This window comes from Microtus pennsylvanicus, chromosome 5, assembly GCF_037038515.1.
Source record: "Microtus pennsylvanicus isolate mMicPen1 chromosome 5, mMicPen1.hap1, whole genome shotgun sequence".
NCBI classification, from domain to species: domain Eukaryota; kingdom Metazoa; phylum Chordata; class Mammalia; order Rodentia; family Cricetidae; genus Microtus; species Microtus pennsylvanicus.
Genome location: NC_134583.1, coordinates 41,589,711 through 41,608,422, shown reverse-complemented (window position 1 = coordinate 41,608,422; position 18,712 = coordinate 41,589,711). Strand labels below are relative to the sequence as shown.

Below are 18,712 nucleotides of genomic sequence, written 5' to 3'. Positions count from 1 at the left end.
TAAAAAAATCTGCATTGGCCTGTGATAGGGCATAGCAGAGCTAGGCAGGGAAAACTAAACTAAATGCTGGGAGAAAGAAGGCAGAGTGAGGAGATGTCATGTAGGTGCCAGAGGGGAAAGACACGAGCTGCCAGGTGGAACCTTGCCAGGAGGCCACAAACTTCGTGGTAAAATATAAACTAATAGAAAAGGGTTAATTTAAGATATGTTAGCCATAAATACACTTAAGCTATTGGTCAAACAGTATTGCAAATAATAGTTTCTGTGTGGTATTTCAGTTCTGGGCAGGTGAGAATGAACAAGCGGCCTAATACAATACCCCCCTTGTACTGAGGCTGGGCAAGCATGAGGAAGGTGTTCCCAAGAGCCAAAGTACCAGGGGTAGCCCCTGCTCCCATTGTTAGGAATCCTACAAATAGACCAAGCTACACAACTGTCACATATATGCAGAGGGACCAAGTTGGTCCCATGCAGGTTCCCTGGTTGATGGTTCAGACACTTCAGTTCCTGTGAACCAGGCTAGCTGTTTCTATGGGTTTTCCTCTGATGTTCCTGATCCTCTCAGGCTCCTACAATCCTTCTTCTCCCTCTTCAGCAGGACTCCCCGAGCTTGGGCCAATGTTTGGCTGTGGGTCTCTGAACCTGTCTCCATCAGTCAATGGATAAAGGCTCTCTGCTGATGACCAGGGTAGTCACCAATCCGATCCCAGCCCGTTCAGGCTATGCATTCACTGCTGCCAGGAGACTTAGATGGGGCCATCAGTGTAGACTAGTGGAAGTTTCCTTTAGCAAGTGCTACAGAACCATCTCCCTAGCTGTATAAAACTAAGATTTATTTTACTGATTTGTTTTTATATGGCTGAACTCATTGGATACTTTTGTTTGGCGGTAGAATCTCATGTATCCTTCCTTGGCTGGCCTAGAATTTACTAGCCCAAGATGTTTTAAATTTCTGATCTTCCTGCCTTCACCTTTCAAATTCTGGAATTACAGGCATACTTCATCACACCTGGCTATAAATAGTGTTGGGGACTCAAACGCAGACAAGTATATGTGTGTCTAATTATTGTGCATGTTAGGCAAGTACTCTATCAACCGATACCTTCAGCCCCAATCTTTTCATTTAAAGAATATTTGTGTGCACGTGTGGCATACATGTGGAAATCAGTTTCTTCTTTTCCCACGTGGACGCCAGGGATCAAACTCAGGTAATCCAGTTTCATGCCAAGTACCTTTATCTACTAAGCCATTGCTAGCCTGCTCTTCTTTTTACTTTTAAAAAGTTAGTGATTGGGCTGCACGTGGTGGCTTATACCTATAATCCCAATTCTCAGGAAGGAGGCAGGAGGATCCTGAGTTCAAGGTCAGCCTAGTCTATGTAGTTCTAGGCCTGGGCTTAAGAGTAAGACCATATCACAAATACAAACCCAAAACAAAGCAAATCTTAAGAAGCTGGCTCAGTGGTAGAACACTTGTTTAGCATGTACTATATTCAGTATTGCCAACAACAAAAACCACCTACAAAACAAAACCTAAAAATGGCCTGCTTTACCCCCTTAATACCAAATCACAAGGGGGATGGAGAGATGCTCGGTGGTTAAAAGAACTTGAAGCTCTTGCCAGGTTTGGTTCCTAATACCCATATCTGGCAGCTCACAACTGTCTCTAACTCCAATGAATTAGTCTGATGCCATCTTTTGGTCTGAGTGGGCACCTGAACACATGCAGTGCATATACAGACAAGGAGGCATACACATGGTACACATATACACATAAATAAAAAACACTAAAAATATTAAAACCATATGCATTTAGCCTTGTGACTCTAAGTTTTATGTAAAAACTTTCATGCTAATTTGCTGCTATAATTTTTTTTGCTATAATTTTTGTAATGATTTACCAATTGTTAAAAATGTAAACCAAAGCAGGTGGTAGTGGCTAATGTCTTTAATCACAGCACTCAGGAGGCAGAAGCAAGCAGATACTTCTAAGTTTGGAGCTAGCCTGGTGGTCTACAAGAGTAAGTTCTAAGACAGCCAAAGCTACACAGAGAAACCCTATCTCAAAAACATTTTCTTTCCAATTATACTACCAATTCTATTTCTGCTACTGGATAGAAGTAGGCTTAACATCAAAATTCTTTATACATAGATTACACTGCAATATCTTAGTTTAATAGCACAAGTTCATCACCCAAATTTCAATATCCAACTCATGAACGAGTAAGTAGTAAACAGTAAAAGTCATAGTAAGTAGTAAATAGTAATAAATAGTAAATAGTAATAAATAGTAAAAGCTTCACTAACTAAAAACTGTGCTCAAGACTAAGCAGAGAGAATGTACAACGGAGCACTGACCAGTGCTGACCACTCACACGGGCTCTGTAGCCAAGGTCAATACACTTGGCCCCTCATGCCTGGAATGAGCTTTGCTCCTTTGACTAAGGTGCTACAATCAAGCTGTTCATACGCCTGGTACAACCACACAATCAGAACCCCACAAACACATACAGACCACATCACTCAATTATAATAAAATTATATGTTTATAAGAAGACAAGGATATGCGTGTCTAATTATTATGAATACTTTTTAAAGATAAGAAGTTACTTGGTGTTACTTTTTAACAAATCATTGCTCCACTTATTAAACCTTAAAAAATAGAAAATATTTGCTGTCTTCATGTTTAACAATTCTGTAAAAGTGCTGTTTATGGGTTTAGACAAAACAAATGTAATTTAATCTTTATACTTATATTCAGATTATCTCCCTAAAAAGGAGTACAAAGTGAAATGTCTCCTTTTCTGGAAAATTTTTTTTAGTAAACAAACATGGTGTTTAACATAGAAACCAAGCATTCAGTTATTTCATACCTTTTATCAGCAAGATCTGTCTTATTTCCTACTAGCATGATGATGACATCACTTCCTCTTTCTGTTCTGACATCATCAATCCATTTTGTAGTTTGCTGGAATGAGTTAACATCTAGCATTGAGAGTGGACAGAAGGATTAGTTACTGAAAATGCCACCCCCAGTGAAGGACAACACTTCCCACAAACACCCTGAAAGAGGGAAGAGAGGCAGCACATCAAGACCCCATCTTTAATGTGCCTACAGTGTAACTCCATTTTATCTGATTATAGCTGTCAGTGATGTAAATGAGTCTGAAGAAGAAAAAAAATCCTCAAAGTTCATTTTAGAGAAAAGCTCTTTTGATAATAACCAAACTCCTGCAAAGCACTATGTAATTATAAAAACCAGTGTTCTGACATCAAGACAGCTCAGCAGATAATATGGTGTCACACTGCCACAATGCTCTTCTGGATCACTTATTCTAATACATACCACATGACAAAGAAAGCATTTCAGAAGTATGTGAGCCAGAAGTCCCGACACATCCCAGAGAACTCATAAAGGCTTTCAATCCCACTGTGCTTGCATTGCTTACTCAGTTTGTGATCACTTTAACCATGTTTTTAAAAACCCTTTCCCTTGGCTCTATCCCCTTCTCCTGGAATTGAAGGTGAATCATGGAGCCTGACGCTTGCACTTGTTTTGTATTAGAGTCGATGTGAAGTGACCTTAAGTTAATTAGTTTGATGGATCAGGCTCACTTCTAACTGAATTCATTCTTTAAGTATTGGATTCTAGCCAGAATACTTCAATATGTTTTTTAGCAGCTAAAGTAACAAATTTACTACTATTTTAAACAAATTCGTGGAATTTTAGAAGAAAGGTATAACAAGCTTTGGTTAAAGTAAACACAAATACTTTAAAGCTACAAAACGAGCAAACGCATTATGATGAACATTAACTAGTTTTTAAAAAAACAAGTTACAATCTAAAGTAAAACTTGAAGAGAAGACTACATACAGCACATATCCAAAAGTTAAAAAAAAAAAAAAAGGAGAAAGAAGCTGGGCGATGGTGGCGCACGCCTTAAATCCCAGTACTTGGGAGGCAGAGGCAGGTGGATCTCTGTGAGTTTGAGGCCAGCTTGGTCTACAGAGCTAGTTCCAGGAGGCTCCAAAACCACAGAGAAACCCTGTCTCGAAAAACCAAAAAAAAAAAAAGAGAGAGAGAGAAAGAAAAATACATTGTGGAATATAGTCTTTTTAATATTGCCACTGTAGTTACTGTTTAGTAACTATGACTTCTGAGTGAATATACAGAAATTTCTAGTAATATGACTAGCTCAAATCAGCTCTTAGACATATTTTTACCTAAGTCCAAGATGCTGTAAATAATCCTTTTTTCCCTATAAATTATGGACTAGTCTATGGAATGATGTTGAATACTGCCTTACATGTATAATAAAACACTTTACAAGGATAATTTCAACCAGACAGCTGTTGCCAATGCTCCAGGGAAATTTTGTAGTCACTTAAAGACCAAAACACTTCAGGTTTTGAAGAAAAGAAAAAAAAATACTATGGGGCTGGAGAGATGGTTCAGCGGTTAAGAGCAGTGGCTTCTCTTCTAGAGGTCCTAGTTCAATTCCCAGAACCCATATGGTGGCTCACAAGCACCTATAATGAGATCTGGTGCCCTCTTCTGGAGCGCAGAATGTTGTATACATAATAAATAGATCTTTAAAAAATACTGTTTCATTTCCCATTTAAATTTTTTCTTGGAGAGAAATGAAAGTGTAATTTGTTAGCAACAAAGAAAACCAGCCACAGAATCCACATATTCAAGCAAAAATGACTAACAGAAAAATATACATTGTGCTTCTCTGTTTTTCTCTATTTAAGAAATTGACTGCAAGAGGGAAGCAGAGAAAACACTAGCAGGCAGACTCTTTTAAAAGGCTCAAAAGAAGCCATACAGAATCTAGAATATTTGGCAAGAGGTTTAAATATAGATTATCTTTGAAATCTGAGATAGATTAATGAGTAATACCTTTAAAGTACAATTACGGGATACTTTATGGATAGGAGGATACACCTTGAGAAAGATTTATAAATAGAGTCAAAAGACAGTTTCTGAAGGTGGAAACGCGGGCACAGAGACATAAAGCACACTGGCACAGACATAGAGGCAAGTATTTCTGACCTGGCTAGTCTGCGATAAAACACTTTACATGCACAAGACAAACATGCATGCAGCTAAGCTAAGGGTTGAAGGAGATCAGAAATGCGCAATCCCCCCACTCACTTGTGATATCATAAACAACAACTGCCACAGTGGAGTCTCGAATGTAGCTAGGAATCAAGCTCCTGAACCGCTCTTGACCTGCTGTGTCCCACAATTGCAATCGCACCTAACAACAAAATCAGTCAAACAAGCGAGAACAGTAAGAAAGGTCAGCACTGCAGTACACCTACTTGTGATGTCGTAAACTACCACGGCTGCAGCGGAGTCTCGGATGTAGCTGGGAATGAGGCTGCGGAAACGTTCCTGACCCGCAGTATCCCACAGCTGCAGCCTGATCTGTGGGATGGGAAAAAAAATAAAAACAAAAACAAAACAGAACTAAACTAAAAAACTGATACTTAAAAAAAAATGATTTTTGAAACATGAGTGGTAGACAACTCATGTGGAGGTTTAATGCAGAGGAATGAAAACAACGTAAACTCATTTCTGAAAAGTGAGCAGCAGCACAAAGCTGCTTGTTCTGAAGGTACGCTGAGAGAGACTTTACAGGATCAGAAACAGGGCTCCCCCTCCATGAAATTTTGAATCCCGGTATCTTCTAAATGATAAAAAGTAAACCGCTGATGTTCAAATACTGAGAATAAAGAGAGAATGAAGGAACCCCAAGCTACCAGGTGACCGAGTAAAGAAAGCAATGCTCATCTGATAGCTTCTCTAAAGCTATGCAATGTTTCCTGGGTCTGTGACTATGTGTGTTTCTTCTATACATTTCTGCCCAGAACACTGTGGATAATAGGGGAGGAGAAAAAAAAAGAAAATAAAAGGAAAAAAAAAAAAGAAAACATTTCTGCAATCTATACAAAAAAATAAGTTTTCTTATCCATACAAAGCAGTTTAAGCTCTCAAGTTTTAATAGTTTCATATTATATATGAAAACATCCAAAAGAAAAAAACATAATTCAGAAATAAGAAAAAATATCAGAGATAATGTGATATTATTCAATGTTTAAATGATAAGAATCTCTTCAAGGAGTAGGTCAAAACATAAATTTTTAAAAGAACATTCAACAACAAGGAAAATACAAAACCTGATAAATATATATTTTCCTCTATTTAACCCTGTTACATGTTCTGACATGTCTTTAAGTTCACAATTATGAAACCTTCCTGAATGACCTGAGGGGTGCTCAGAGTCTTTAGTAGCTCTAATTTCTCATGAAAATCCTTTTAATTCTCTTATAAATCTACGTGTTGTCCTTTTTTCTAAATCAAGATAGCAAAGTAAGTCTAAGGACACCAGAATTTTACAAACAAATTTTGACTTTGGATGTGAAACGGAAATAAGAAATCAGAGTGCCCCAAACAACTTTGTAATAAATTTTTCTCAAGATCCAATTTTGATGATTTTGTTAAGCACTTCTGATGGCGACCACAGCTGTGATCCTGGTTTCCAGCCTGCAGTGTGCGGAAAATTGCACACTGAAAATATTACTCACTGTTCGATCCTCCAAGTACATTGTCTTTGATAAGAAGTCAATGCCAATTGTCGCCTATAAACAAAACAAAAGAGTTAGTAAGGAATAGCAGTTTGGTGGTAGTCAACAGTTTAGGATAAGATAGGATTTATGAATTTAAAAGAATAATGAATATACACATAACCACACTTTATTCAAGTGGTGACAAACATGTCCAATGTTAACCTGCTTCCATGTACTAAGCACTCGCTCTGTGTTGGAGACTAATTCAGGCCCTTTATGTGATCAACTCTCATCCTCATTCATGAAAGATAACTCATTCTCACACTAATTTTTCTCATTTTAGAGAACAAGGCAATAGGGATTTTTTTAATGTACCAGAATATTCAAATATCTGAATACAAAGTTTTGTCTGAATATCTTAATGTTCTCAATCAGGATGACTATTATTTGCCCCAAAGCAATTTTATGAAATACTGTTCATGTAAAGATCACCATGACTAAACTTCTATATAATGGCTTGTTCTTATGCCACAGAGACTCAGAAGTATGATTTTCAAAGGGACATGACTCTTCCAATATGTAAGTAATATATTAAAGTAAGGGAAATAAAATTTTCTCTTTATCATTCAATGCTAAGTATCTCCTGTGGTTCAAACACAGTACACTGTGTGCCTGGTTAAATAATCAAGAATTTTAAAAGGCAAAAACTAGAAAAAAAGTGAACAAGTTAAGAAGTCTAAAATTAAATAGGAAGATAAATTAAAAATAATTGGGACATGGGGTTGAAGTTGACAGCTCAGCAGTTAAGAACAGTTCTCTTGCAGGAAAGCAAGCTCACTTCCCAGCACTCACATAGTGGTTCACGACCATCCATAATGCCAGTTCCAGGGGATCCAATGCTCTCTTCTGATCCCATGGGCACAAAGCATGCACGTGGTATGCATACATACATGCAGGCAAAACACTCACACATAAAATAAAATGAGTAAATATAATTTTAAAAGAAAAAGAGGAAAAAGGAAAAAGGCATCTGCATGCTGGCATGTCCCTCCCTGCTTCTGATGCACTGACAAGTGAACTGATTAATCCACTGTAACTTTCCTGTCAGGATGGCCTGAATCCTCTGACATTATAAACTGAAATCAATTCCTAAAAAGGAACCTCAGACTTGTGATTTCTCTACCAAATAAATAAATAAATAAATAAATAAATATATATATATATATATATATATATATATATTAGTATCACTTCTAATTCCCTCCAAGATGACAGTAAAGATAATTTTTCAATAGGCTGTGGAAGAAGCAAACTGAGTAAGGCTAGGACTACGGACAAGATTTATATAATAATTTACACATTGTGTTGTTTATATAATAGTTTACACATTATTGAAAGCACTTTTCCTTTTTTTTTATTTTTCAAGACAGGGTTTCTCTGTGTAGCTTTTGGTCGTGCTATAATGGAACTCGAGATCCACCTGCTGTGATTAAAGTCGTAAACCACCACTGCCCATGGAAAGCACTTTTATATCTATGACTGCATGTAAATAAAAACTTAAAAAAATACCATAACCATTCCTCTTAATATTAAGAGATAAATTTAATAATCTGGAAAAACAAAAATACCTGATAGGTGTTGTCAAAACTGTCATACATGAATCTGGTGATTAAGGATGTCTTTCCAACTGAAATAAAAAAGATAGAGATTTCCTTAGTAAGTAATATATTAAATACACTAGGTTCCCAGGCACTGCTCAAAGAACTGTAATCAAATGGAAAATATATTCAAAGGTTTTATCAAAAGTTTGCTGACAGGGCTTTCTCAATAACAGATTCCATGACAAAACCAGATTTAAACAATGCCTATCCACAAATCCAGCCCTGCAGAAAATATTAGAAGCAAAACCCCAACCCAAGGAAGCTAACTGCACCCACAGGAACACAGGCAACAGATAACCTCATACCAACAAAACCCCAAGAAGAGAAACACACTTACTACCACTGAAAAAAATAACAGGAATTAACAATCACTGGCCATTAATATCTCTTAATATCAATGGACTCAATTCACCCATAAAAAGACATAGGTTAAAAGAACGGATATGAAAGCAGGATCCAGCCTTCTGCTGTATACAAGAAACACACCTCAACCTCAAAGATGGACATTACCTCAGATTAAAGTGTCGGGAAAAGATTTTCCAATCAAACGGACAAAGTAAGAAACAAGCGGGTGTAGCTGTCTCAATATCTAAAAAAGACTTCAAACTAAAATCAATCAAAAGAGATGGAGAAGAACAATTTATACTCATAGCAGGAACAATCAGGATGCAGTCTCAATCCTGAACATCTATGCCCCAAACACAAGAGCACCCCATATGTAAAAGAAGCACTAGTAAAGCTTAAATCACACACCAGACCCCACACACTAATAGTAGGAGACTTCGACATCCCACTCTCACCAATGGACAGGTCAACCAGACAGAAACCTAATAGAGAAATAAGAGAACAGATATCATGACTCAAATGGAATTAACAGACATCTACAGAACATTCCACCCAATACAAAAGAATATACCTTCTTCTCAGCACCAAATGGAACCTTCTCTAAAATTGACCACATACTCGGTAACAAGGCAAACCTCAACAGATATAAAAAATTTGAAGTAATCCTCTGTATTTTATTGGATTGCCATGGTTTAAAATTAGAATACAACAGCAACACTAATTTCAGAAAACCCACAAACACATAGAAATTAAACAGTGCTCTATTGAACCACCCCTGGGTCAAAGAAGAAATAAAGAAATAAAAAAGCACACCTGAAAGCTCTAGAACAAAAACAAGCAGACTCACCCAGGAGGAGTAGAAGACAGGAAATAATCAAATTGAGGGCAGAAATCAACAAAAAAGAAACAAAGGAAACAATATAAAGAATCAATGAAACAGAGCTGGTTCTTTGAGAAAAATCAACAAGATAGACAAACCCTTATCCAAACTAATCAAAAGGCAGAGAGAGAGAGAGAGAGAGAGAGAGAGAGAGAGAGAGAGAGAGAGAGAGAGAGAGAGAGAATATCTAAATTAACAAAATAAGAAATGGAAAGGGGGACATAACAACAGATACTGAGGAAATCCAGAGAATCATTAGGTCATACTACAAAAACCTGTATTCCATAAAATTGGAAAACTGAAAAGAAATGGACAATTTTCTGGATAGGCACCATGTACCAAAATTAAATCAAGACCAGGAGAGCAATTTAAATAGACCATAACCTGCAAGGAAATAGAAGCTGTCATCAAATGCCTACCAAACAAAAAACAGAGCCCAGGGCCAGATGGTTTCAGTGGAGAATTCTACCAGAACTTCAAAGAGCTAATACCTATACTCAAAGTGTTCCACAAAATAGAAAGAGAAGGAACATTGCCAAACTCTTTATAAGGCTACAGTTACCCTGCTACCAAACCACACAAAGACTCAACCAAGAAAGAGAATTACAGACCAATCTCTCATGAACAAGGATGCAAAAATAATAAAATACTGGCAAACCAAATCCAAGAACACACTAAAAAAAAAATCATCCACCATGATCAAGTCGGCTTCTTCCCAGAGATGCAGGGACAATTCAACATCTGAAAATCTATCAATGTAACTCACCACATAAATAAACTGAAACAAACAAACAAACCCATAAGGTCATCTCATTAGATGCTGAAAAGCATTTGACAAAATCCAACACCCCTTTATGATAAAGGCCTTGAAGAGATCAGGGACACAAGGAACATAGCATCTACACATAATAAAAACAATAAACAGCAAGCCAACAACCAACATACAAATTAAATGAAGAGAAACTCAAAGTGATCCCACTAAAATCAGGAACAAGAGAAGGTTGTCCACTTTCTCCACATCTATTCAACATAGTTCTTGAAGTTCTGGCTAGAGCAATAAGAGAACAAAAGGAGATCAAGGGGATTCAAATTGGAAAGGAAGAAGTCAAACTTTCATTATTTGCAGATGATATGATAATATACATAAGTGACCCCAAAACCTCCACTAGGGAACTTCTACATTTGATAAATACATTCAGTAATGTGGCAGGATACAAGAGCAACTAAAAAAAAAAATCAGTAGCCCTCCTATACACAAAGGATAAAGAAGCTGTTAAGGAAATCAGAGAAACATCACCCTTCACAATAGCCACAAATAACATAAAATATCTTGGGGTAACCCTAATCAAAGAAGTGAAAGACCTGTTCGACAAAAACTTTAAAGTCTTTGAAGAAAAAAATTGAAGATACCAGAAAATGAAAAGATCTCCCTTGCTCTTGGATAGGTAGGATCAACATAATAAAAATGGCAATCCTACCAAAAGCAATCTATAGATCCAATGCAATCCCCATCAAAATCCCAACACAATTCTTCACAGACTCTGAAAGAACAATACTCAACTTCATATGGAAAAACAAAAAACCCAGGACAGTCAAAACAATCCTGTACAATAAAGGAACTTCCGGAGGCATCACCATACCTGACTGAGTTCTATTATAGAGCTACAGTAATGAAAACAGCTTGGTATTGGCATAAAAACAGAGAGGTCGACCAAGGGAATTGAATCGAAGACCCAGATATTAATCCACACACCTATAAACACCTGATTTTTGATAAAGAAGCTAAAATTATACAATAAAAAGAACGCATCTTCAACAAATGGTGGTGGCATAACTGGATGTCAACATGTAGAAGAATGAAAACAAATCCTTATTTATCCCCATGCACAAATCTCAAGTCCAAATGGATTAAAGACCTCCATATAAATCCGACCATACTAAACCTGATAGAAGAGAAAGTGGGAAGGAGTCTTCAATGCATGGGCACAGGAGACCACTTCCTAAACTATAGCAACAGCAGCACAGACACTGAGAGCAACAATAAATAAATGGGACCTCCTGAAACGGAGAAGCTTCTGTAAAGCAAAGGACATGGTCAGTAAGACAAAGGCAGCCTACTGAATGGGAAAAGATCTTCACCAACTCCACATTAGACAGAGGACTGATCTCCAAAATATGTAAAGAACTCAAGAAATTAGACATCAAATTTCCAAATAACTCAATTTAAAAATGGGGAACAGAACTAAACAATGTTCAACAGAAGAATCTCAAATGGCTGAAAGACACTTCAGGAAATGTTCAACATCCTTAGCCATCAGGGAATTGCAAATCAAAACAACTCTGAGAGATACCATCTTACACCAGTCAGAATGGCTAAGATCAAAACCACCAATGATAGCTTATGCTGGAGAGGATGTGGAGTAAGGGTTTTGCTGGTGGGAATGTAAACTTGTACAACCACTTCAGAAATCAGTATGGCGGTTTCTCAGAAAATTGGGAATCAGCCTACTTCAGGACCCAGCAGTATCACTCTTGGGCATATACCCAAAAGATGTTCAATCATACTATAAGGACACTTATTGAACTACGTACATAGCAGCATTATTTGTAATAGTCAAAACCTGGAAACAACCTAGTTGCTCCTCAACCCAGGAACGGATAAAGAAAATGTTGCATATTTACACATAAGAGTACCACTCAGTGGTAAAAAAAAAAAAAAAAGACATCTTGAATTTTGCATGCAAATGAATGGAACTAGAAAACACCATCCTGAGTAAGGTAACCCAGACCCAGAAAGATGAACATGGTATATACTCACTCATAAATGAATACTAGCTGTAAAGCAAAGGATACTGAGCATATAGTTCATGATCCTAGAGAAGCTAAGGAACAAGGTGAACCCTAAGAAAAACATATAGACCCACCTGTAAAGGGGACATGGACAACATCGCCTGACAAAATTGGGAGCGTGGGGGAAGGAGGGAGGATAGAAAGGGAAGATGAGGGGAGGAGGGGGAAAAGGGGAGAACTTGAGGGTATGGGATAGTTGAGATGGAGGAAGGACAGAGATGAGAACAAGGAAAGAGGTATTTTGATTGAGGGAGCCATTATGGGGCTAGTAAGTGGCACTCGAGAAATTCCCAGGAATTCACAAGGATGACCCTAGCTAACTCCCTAAGCAATAGAGGAAAGGGGGCCCAAACTGGCCTTGCCCTGTAGTCAGACTGATGATTATCTTAAATATCACCATAGAACCTTCATCCAGCAACTGATGGAAACAGAGGCAGAGACCTGCATTGCAGCACTGGGCTGAGCTCCCAAAGTCCAGTTGAAGAGTGGGAGGAGTGAGAATATGAGCAAAGAGGTCAAGACCATGATGGGGACACCCACTGAAATAGTTTACCTGAGCTAATGGGAGCTCACCATCTCCAGCTGGACAGGGAAGGAAACAGCATAGGTCCAAACTAGTCCCTCTGAATGTGGGTGACAGCTGTATGGCTGGGGCAGACTGAGGGGCCACTGGCAGTGGCACCAGGATTTATTCCTATTGCTTGTACTGGATTTTTTGGGAACCCATTCTCTTTGGATGAATAACCTGCTCAGCCTAGATACAGCAGAGAGGACCTTGGACCTTCCCCAAAATAATGTGCCTTACCCTCTCTGAGGAGTGGATGGGGTGTGTCTGTGGGTTAGGTGGAGGGGATGAGACCTGGAGAGGAGGGAGTGTGAACTGGGAGTGGTATGCAAAATGAAAGATTGTTTTCTTTTTAGAAGAAATAAACTAAAAAAAAAAAAGGATCTTTTCACCTTAAGGGCACATGCAAAAAGTATTTAGCTAAAAGTTCAGGAAAATGAGGAGACGGTAAGAAAAAACAATCACTGATATTCCAAATTCACAAAAACAAAATCAAGTATTACTTAGACACAATGGGAGGAAGAAACAAACAAAACAAAAACTCCTAGCAACCCATGTTCAAGTTTTATGAATAAAACGTGACCCACAGGAGTGAAGGTGAAAAGCACTGAAGGACAGAGAGTCCTGAGATGGTCATCAGGGCCTCAGAATTTAAGATTGTTAAAATGGCCTGTGAAGCTGTTTTGAAACTCATCTCAAGCTCAGATCAGCTATGGTCTGGCATATCCTGTGTCACTGGTATGGAAATTACAAACACATGTCATTTTGAATTTTGCTATTAGCCCAGGCTGACCTGTATTGGCCTCACATTTGTTGTCATTCTCTTGCCTCAGTCTGTGGAGCGCTTGGATTACAAAGCATGTGCCACTGTGTCGCTACGACTGAAACAGTGAAGTCCTGGGAGTTTCCAAGAAAAGAACCTCATCTAATTACTTTCTATGTCTTCAGTCACTTCACGGACTCTAATATAAAACAAATACAAAAGTCAGGCTCAGCGGCACACACCTTTAATCCCAGGAAGAGGCAGGTAGACCTGTGAGTTCAAGGCCAGTTTAGTCTACAATGTGAATTCCAGACTAGCCAGGCCAGGGCTAGTAGGCTAAGACCCTGTCTCAAAAAAATAACAAAACAAATGTAATAAATTCTGTAAGTTAGAAAGGAACCAGGTAAATAAACTACTCAGATGTTCCCCAAAATGTAAATATTTTTGGCAAGGATTAAAAACCACTGTCAGTGACATTTTGGTATGATTTTAAATAAGTTTTGTTATTTAAAAAAAATACTTATTTTTACCTTAAATCATGTGTGCATGGGTGGGGGGATATACACACAGGTGTGGCTGCCTATAAAGCTCAGAGGTAACAAATCTACCAGGAACTGGAGTTAATGGTAGTTGTGAGCGGTCTGTAAAAACAGCATGTAATCTTAATCTGAGACAGTTTTCCAGCCCCGACTTTTTATTTCAATACATTTTTTGAGACTAGATCTTGACTTATTTATTTAGTTATTTTGGTTTTTAGAGACAGGGTTTCTCTGTTTAATATTCTGTCCATCCTTGAACTTGCTCTGTGAACCAGATGACCTCAAACTCACTAAGATCCACCAGCCCCTGCAGCCTCCTGAGTTTGGGGGAGTAAATGCGTGCGCGCGCCACCACTGCCCAACCCTTTTTGGATCTCTCTCTATAGCTCTGGCTGTCTTGGAACGTTCTCTGTACAACAGGATGGCCTAGAACTCAAAGATGTGCTTGCCTCTGCCTTCTAAGTGCTGGGATTAAAGGTGTGCATCACCATACCAAGCCAAATAAAGAATCCTTAACAACACTCAATACAACAGAACACTCAGAGAAAAACAAACAAAAATAATCAAGAAAATCTAAATAAATGGAAGGATATATGATACAGCGGGTAGGAGGGTAGGAAGAATCGACTCAATGAAGAGATGGCTGCCCTTGAAGAGGAGGTTCAATTTCCAGCACCTACATGGTTGAACCCTCCAGTCCCAGGGTTCCATTTTTCTCCTCTGGACTCTGTGAGCACCAGTCACATATTTGGTGCACAGATATACACACAAGCAAAACATATGCACATAATAAATAAATAAATAAATAAATAAGAAGACTAAATGCTAAAATGACCCCCCAAATCACACACAAGCCCAATTATAACAGTCTTTTGAAAAGAGTACCAAATCAATGCTAAAGTTTACTTAGAAATACAAATAATTTAGAATAGTTAAAGCAATCCTGATAGCAATGAACAACTTTAAATCTGACTATAATAAACTATCAAGAGTCCAGACAGTATGATAGCAGATACTGGTTTAAAGACAGAAAAATACAGTAACCTGTATTTTTCAACCAGGTCCAGAAAATAGATAAAAATCTTTAGGCAGCTGAATAAACATCACTATCCCTCTGAGACCAATTTTATTTTATTTTTTGGGGGCCAGACATGGTGGCACATGCCTTCATTCCCAGCACTCCAGGGGCAGAGACAGGTGGATATCTTTGAGTTTGAGGCCACACTGATCTACAGAATAAGTTTTAGGGCGTCAGGGCTATGTAGAGAAACCCTGTCTCAACCCCTCACTCATAACAGTATTTAATTTACAACTATGATAATATTGCACATATTAGATGTGTTGCGGGAGGTCCTCCCACTCCTCCAACCTATCGCCGCTGAGATACCAGCCCCTTGGGGCGTGGTCTCTCTCCCTTTAAAAAAGCGGCCACTTCCCTCTCCTCTCTCTCTTCACTTCCTGCTCCGCCGGCGACTAGACTCCTGGTCGCGTAGAGGGCTGTTGCCTGGGACAGTGATCTGTAAGTTTTTCCCCTTTAAATAAATATCACCCAAATTGGTGTGGCATTGTTTGTGACTTACGCCTTCATTTGGCACCCAACGTTTGGTTTTAGAACCTCTCACGGCTCGCAGCCGCGAGTTCGGCTTGGCGGCCGGAAGTTCGGCTTGGCGGCCAGAAGTTCGGCTTGGCGGCCGCAAGTTCGGCTTGGTGGCCGCAAGTTCGGCTTGGCGGGAGCCCTTGCTTCCTCAGCCGCTGCCTGTGGATTTAAACTCCACAGGCCCGCGTAGTCTCTGCCCGCGTGGTTTGCTCTTTTCTGAGTCGTTTTTAAATCTCCCTTGCAAGCACAGCTCTAAAGTGGCACGAACCAGAGCACGCGGTTGCTGAAAGCTGCAACCCCTCAGGGTGACTCTGTCACGTGGAGGCATAAGCAGCTTCCAGATTGCTCTTCTCTACCCCTGGATTCTGGGTTTCTGGTTCCGTCTCTGGAATTGATTTAATTACATTTACTTTGTTGAGAAACTTGCGTTTTCCAGTTTTTAACATCTACTAAGGCACTGAAACAGGACCATGTTTTCATCGCGATTCTGCAACAGCGCCACCTGCTGGACAATAGGTAATATGGCAATTTTCGTTTCTAACGCAAATTTTACTGCTTTGTTTTCACTAATACAATGGATTAGTAATTTTATATTTACTAATACAATGAATTACATCATACAAGGTTTATATGAGTATGGGAATACCTTAATTTGCTTGTTACTAGGCTTCAGTTTTCTTTTCCATATTCTATCATTAAGGAAGAATATGGCACTCCTAAGAATGATTGAATCTTTACATACTAATAATGAACAGAAAAATATGGCACTCCTAAGAATGATAGAATCTTTACGAACTAATAATGAACAACTAATTGACAGGATTAAAATTATTGAAAATCAGAAGTTATCTGAACAAGTGGATACTATGACAGACAAAATTGATTCCATATCCAAGGGTATTAGAAAGTTACCTGAAAGGGTTCAGGCTGTTGAATTTGACCTTCAGAGTTTATCACAAAGTTTTGATAAGGTAACAGACAGAATGTACCTCCAAGATGGGAATCTACATGATATACAAGAAAAGTTTAAGGAGGACATGATATCTTTGAAGGAAAAAATTAAAGCTTTGGAATCACAGGTGCAGAATGGGGACCAAAAAATTGATACCTCAGTGAAATCACTGGAAATATATACAGGTCAAGAGATTCAGGATTTAAGAGAGACAATGATAAAAAGATTTGAAAAGATTGGAGAAATTATTGCAGCTGGTGAACAGAGTAAGGAGGCACAAGGACAGGATACAATGCCTCCACCAGCTATTAGAACTGGCTTACCCAGGGTTCTAGCGACATACCCTATACTTGATTCTGACAAAGCGTCAACTTCTAAAGGCTCAAAGGGAGTCAGAGAAGCTAGATGGACACCAATAGCAATGAATGATCTGAAAGAAATTAAGCAAGCTGTTGTTAATTTTGGCTTGCACAATGCATATGTAAAGGAAATGATAAAGACTTGGGCTTCTAATGCTAGAGCTATCCCCCATGATTTCCATCAGTTAGTGTCTGCAGTTTTAGATAAGGGACCTTCCTTGATGTTTGGAATTTATTTCAGAGAAGAATCCAAACATATGGAACAGCAAGGAAGAGCAAAAGGTATTGAGGTTTCCCAAGATCAAATTCTTGGTGCAGGAGAATATGCTGATCCACAGGTCCAAGCTCTTTATGACGATGAAGTACTGTGTCTATGTCACCAAGCAGCTTTAAATGCTTTGAATAGGATACAAGATCCAGCAAAAAGGGTTGAATCATATACCAGAATTAGGCAGGGACAGAGAGAACCCTTTATTGACTTTTTGCAAAGATTGATTAAGGCTCTGGACATAGGGGTAACAGACCCAGAATCTAGACGAATACTTCTTGAATCTCTAGCTTTTGAGAATGCAAACATAGAATGCAAAAAGATAATTGGGCCTTTAAAGTCTAGATCAGCACCTATGGATGAATGGATTCAGCATACGATGTTGAGACGTTTAGCTATAATGATGAATCTTGGGTAGGAGAAGTGATTTCCAAAGCAATGAGGAGACATCAAACTGCCAGGTGTTTTAATTGTGGTAAATTAGGACATTTGCAAAGGGATTGCAGGCAAAGAATTTCTAGGAATAATATCTCTTCTGGGAATGACAAAAATAGGAGACCTCGGCCTTCAGGTATATGTAGGAGATGTGGTAAAGGCAGGCATTGGTCCAACGAATGTAGGTCAACAACAGATAGACGGGGCAATCCGATATCATCGGGAAACTCCATGGGGGGCCTCTCGCAGGCCCCCAAGCCAACAGTGGCCCAGTCATTCCCAGTCACAGTGGAGAACGTGCCTTACCAAGAAAATTAAAAGCTCCAATTTCTGCTGTAAAAAGTAATACTGGTCTAAATGATGAATTACGTGTGGAGGATGAGTCAAAAAACCCAGTAGGACAGAGTAAACGTATATTTTGGCAGACTTCTATTAATGATCAAAGACCAAAGCTAAGAGTCTGTATAAATGGCACTTTTATTGAAGGCTTATTAGACACAGGTGCGGATGTAAGTATCATTACCCCAGAATCTTGGCATCCGAATTGGCCTCTTCAAGAGGTAGATGTTCAGTTCCTAGGAATTGGAACCCTATCTCGTGTAAAACAAAGCACAAGATGGGTTGAATGCATAGGGCCCGAAGGGCAAATAGGAAGACTAAGGCCATATATAGCCAATATTGCCATAAATTTATGGGGCTGTGACCTGCTACAGCAATGGAATACCCAGATTAACATTCCTGTATTTCCAGGAATTCATAATTCGGGGAAGGATATGATGAGGTATTATGGAAAAAGGTCACCAGCCATTCAGGCTGTACAAGAACATACAGCAAATACCAAACCTTTAGAGGTACCAACAGCCCTACCTTTAAAATGGCTAACTGAGAAGCCAATATGGATCAAACAGTGGCCTCTAGCTGAA

At 38.8% G+C, this 18,712-nt stretch overlaps 1 protein-coding gene across 2 annotated transcripts in view; it reads right to left on the bottom strand.

Moving 5' to 3' along the window:
* Rab6a (RAB6A, member RAS oncogene family) overlaps positions 1–18,712 on the bottom strand; it is a 49,196-nt gene that overhangs the window by 9,210 nt on the left and 21,274 nt on the right. Inside the window, exons 2-5 of one of the 2 annotated variants that reach the window (XM_075971567.1) lie at positions 8,204–8,262; positions 6,594–6,647; positions 5,158–5,263; positions 2,873–2,984 (exon numbers count right to left, since the gene is read on the bottom strand). In XM_075971567.1, the coding sequence (XP_075827682.1) occupies positions 2,873–2,984; positions 5,158–5,263; positions 6,594–6,647; positions 8,204–8,262 (331 nt within the window). Of the gene's footprint in view, positions 1–2,872; positions 2,985–5,157; positions 5,264–5,327; positions 5,434–6,593; positions 6,648–8,203; positions 8,263–18,712 lie in introns of both variants that reach the window. The other variant, XM_075971568.1, reaches the window with a different exon arrangement.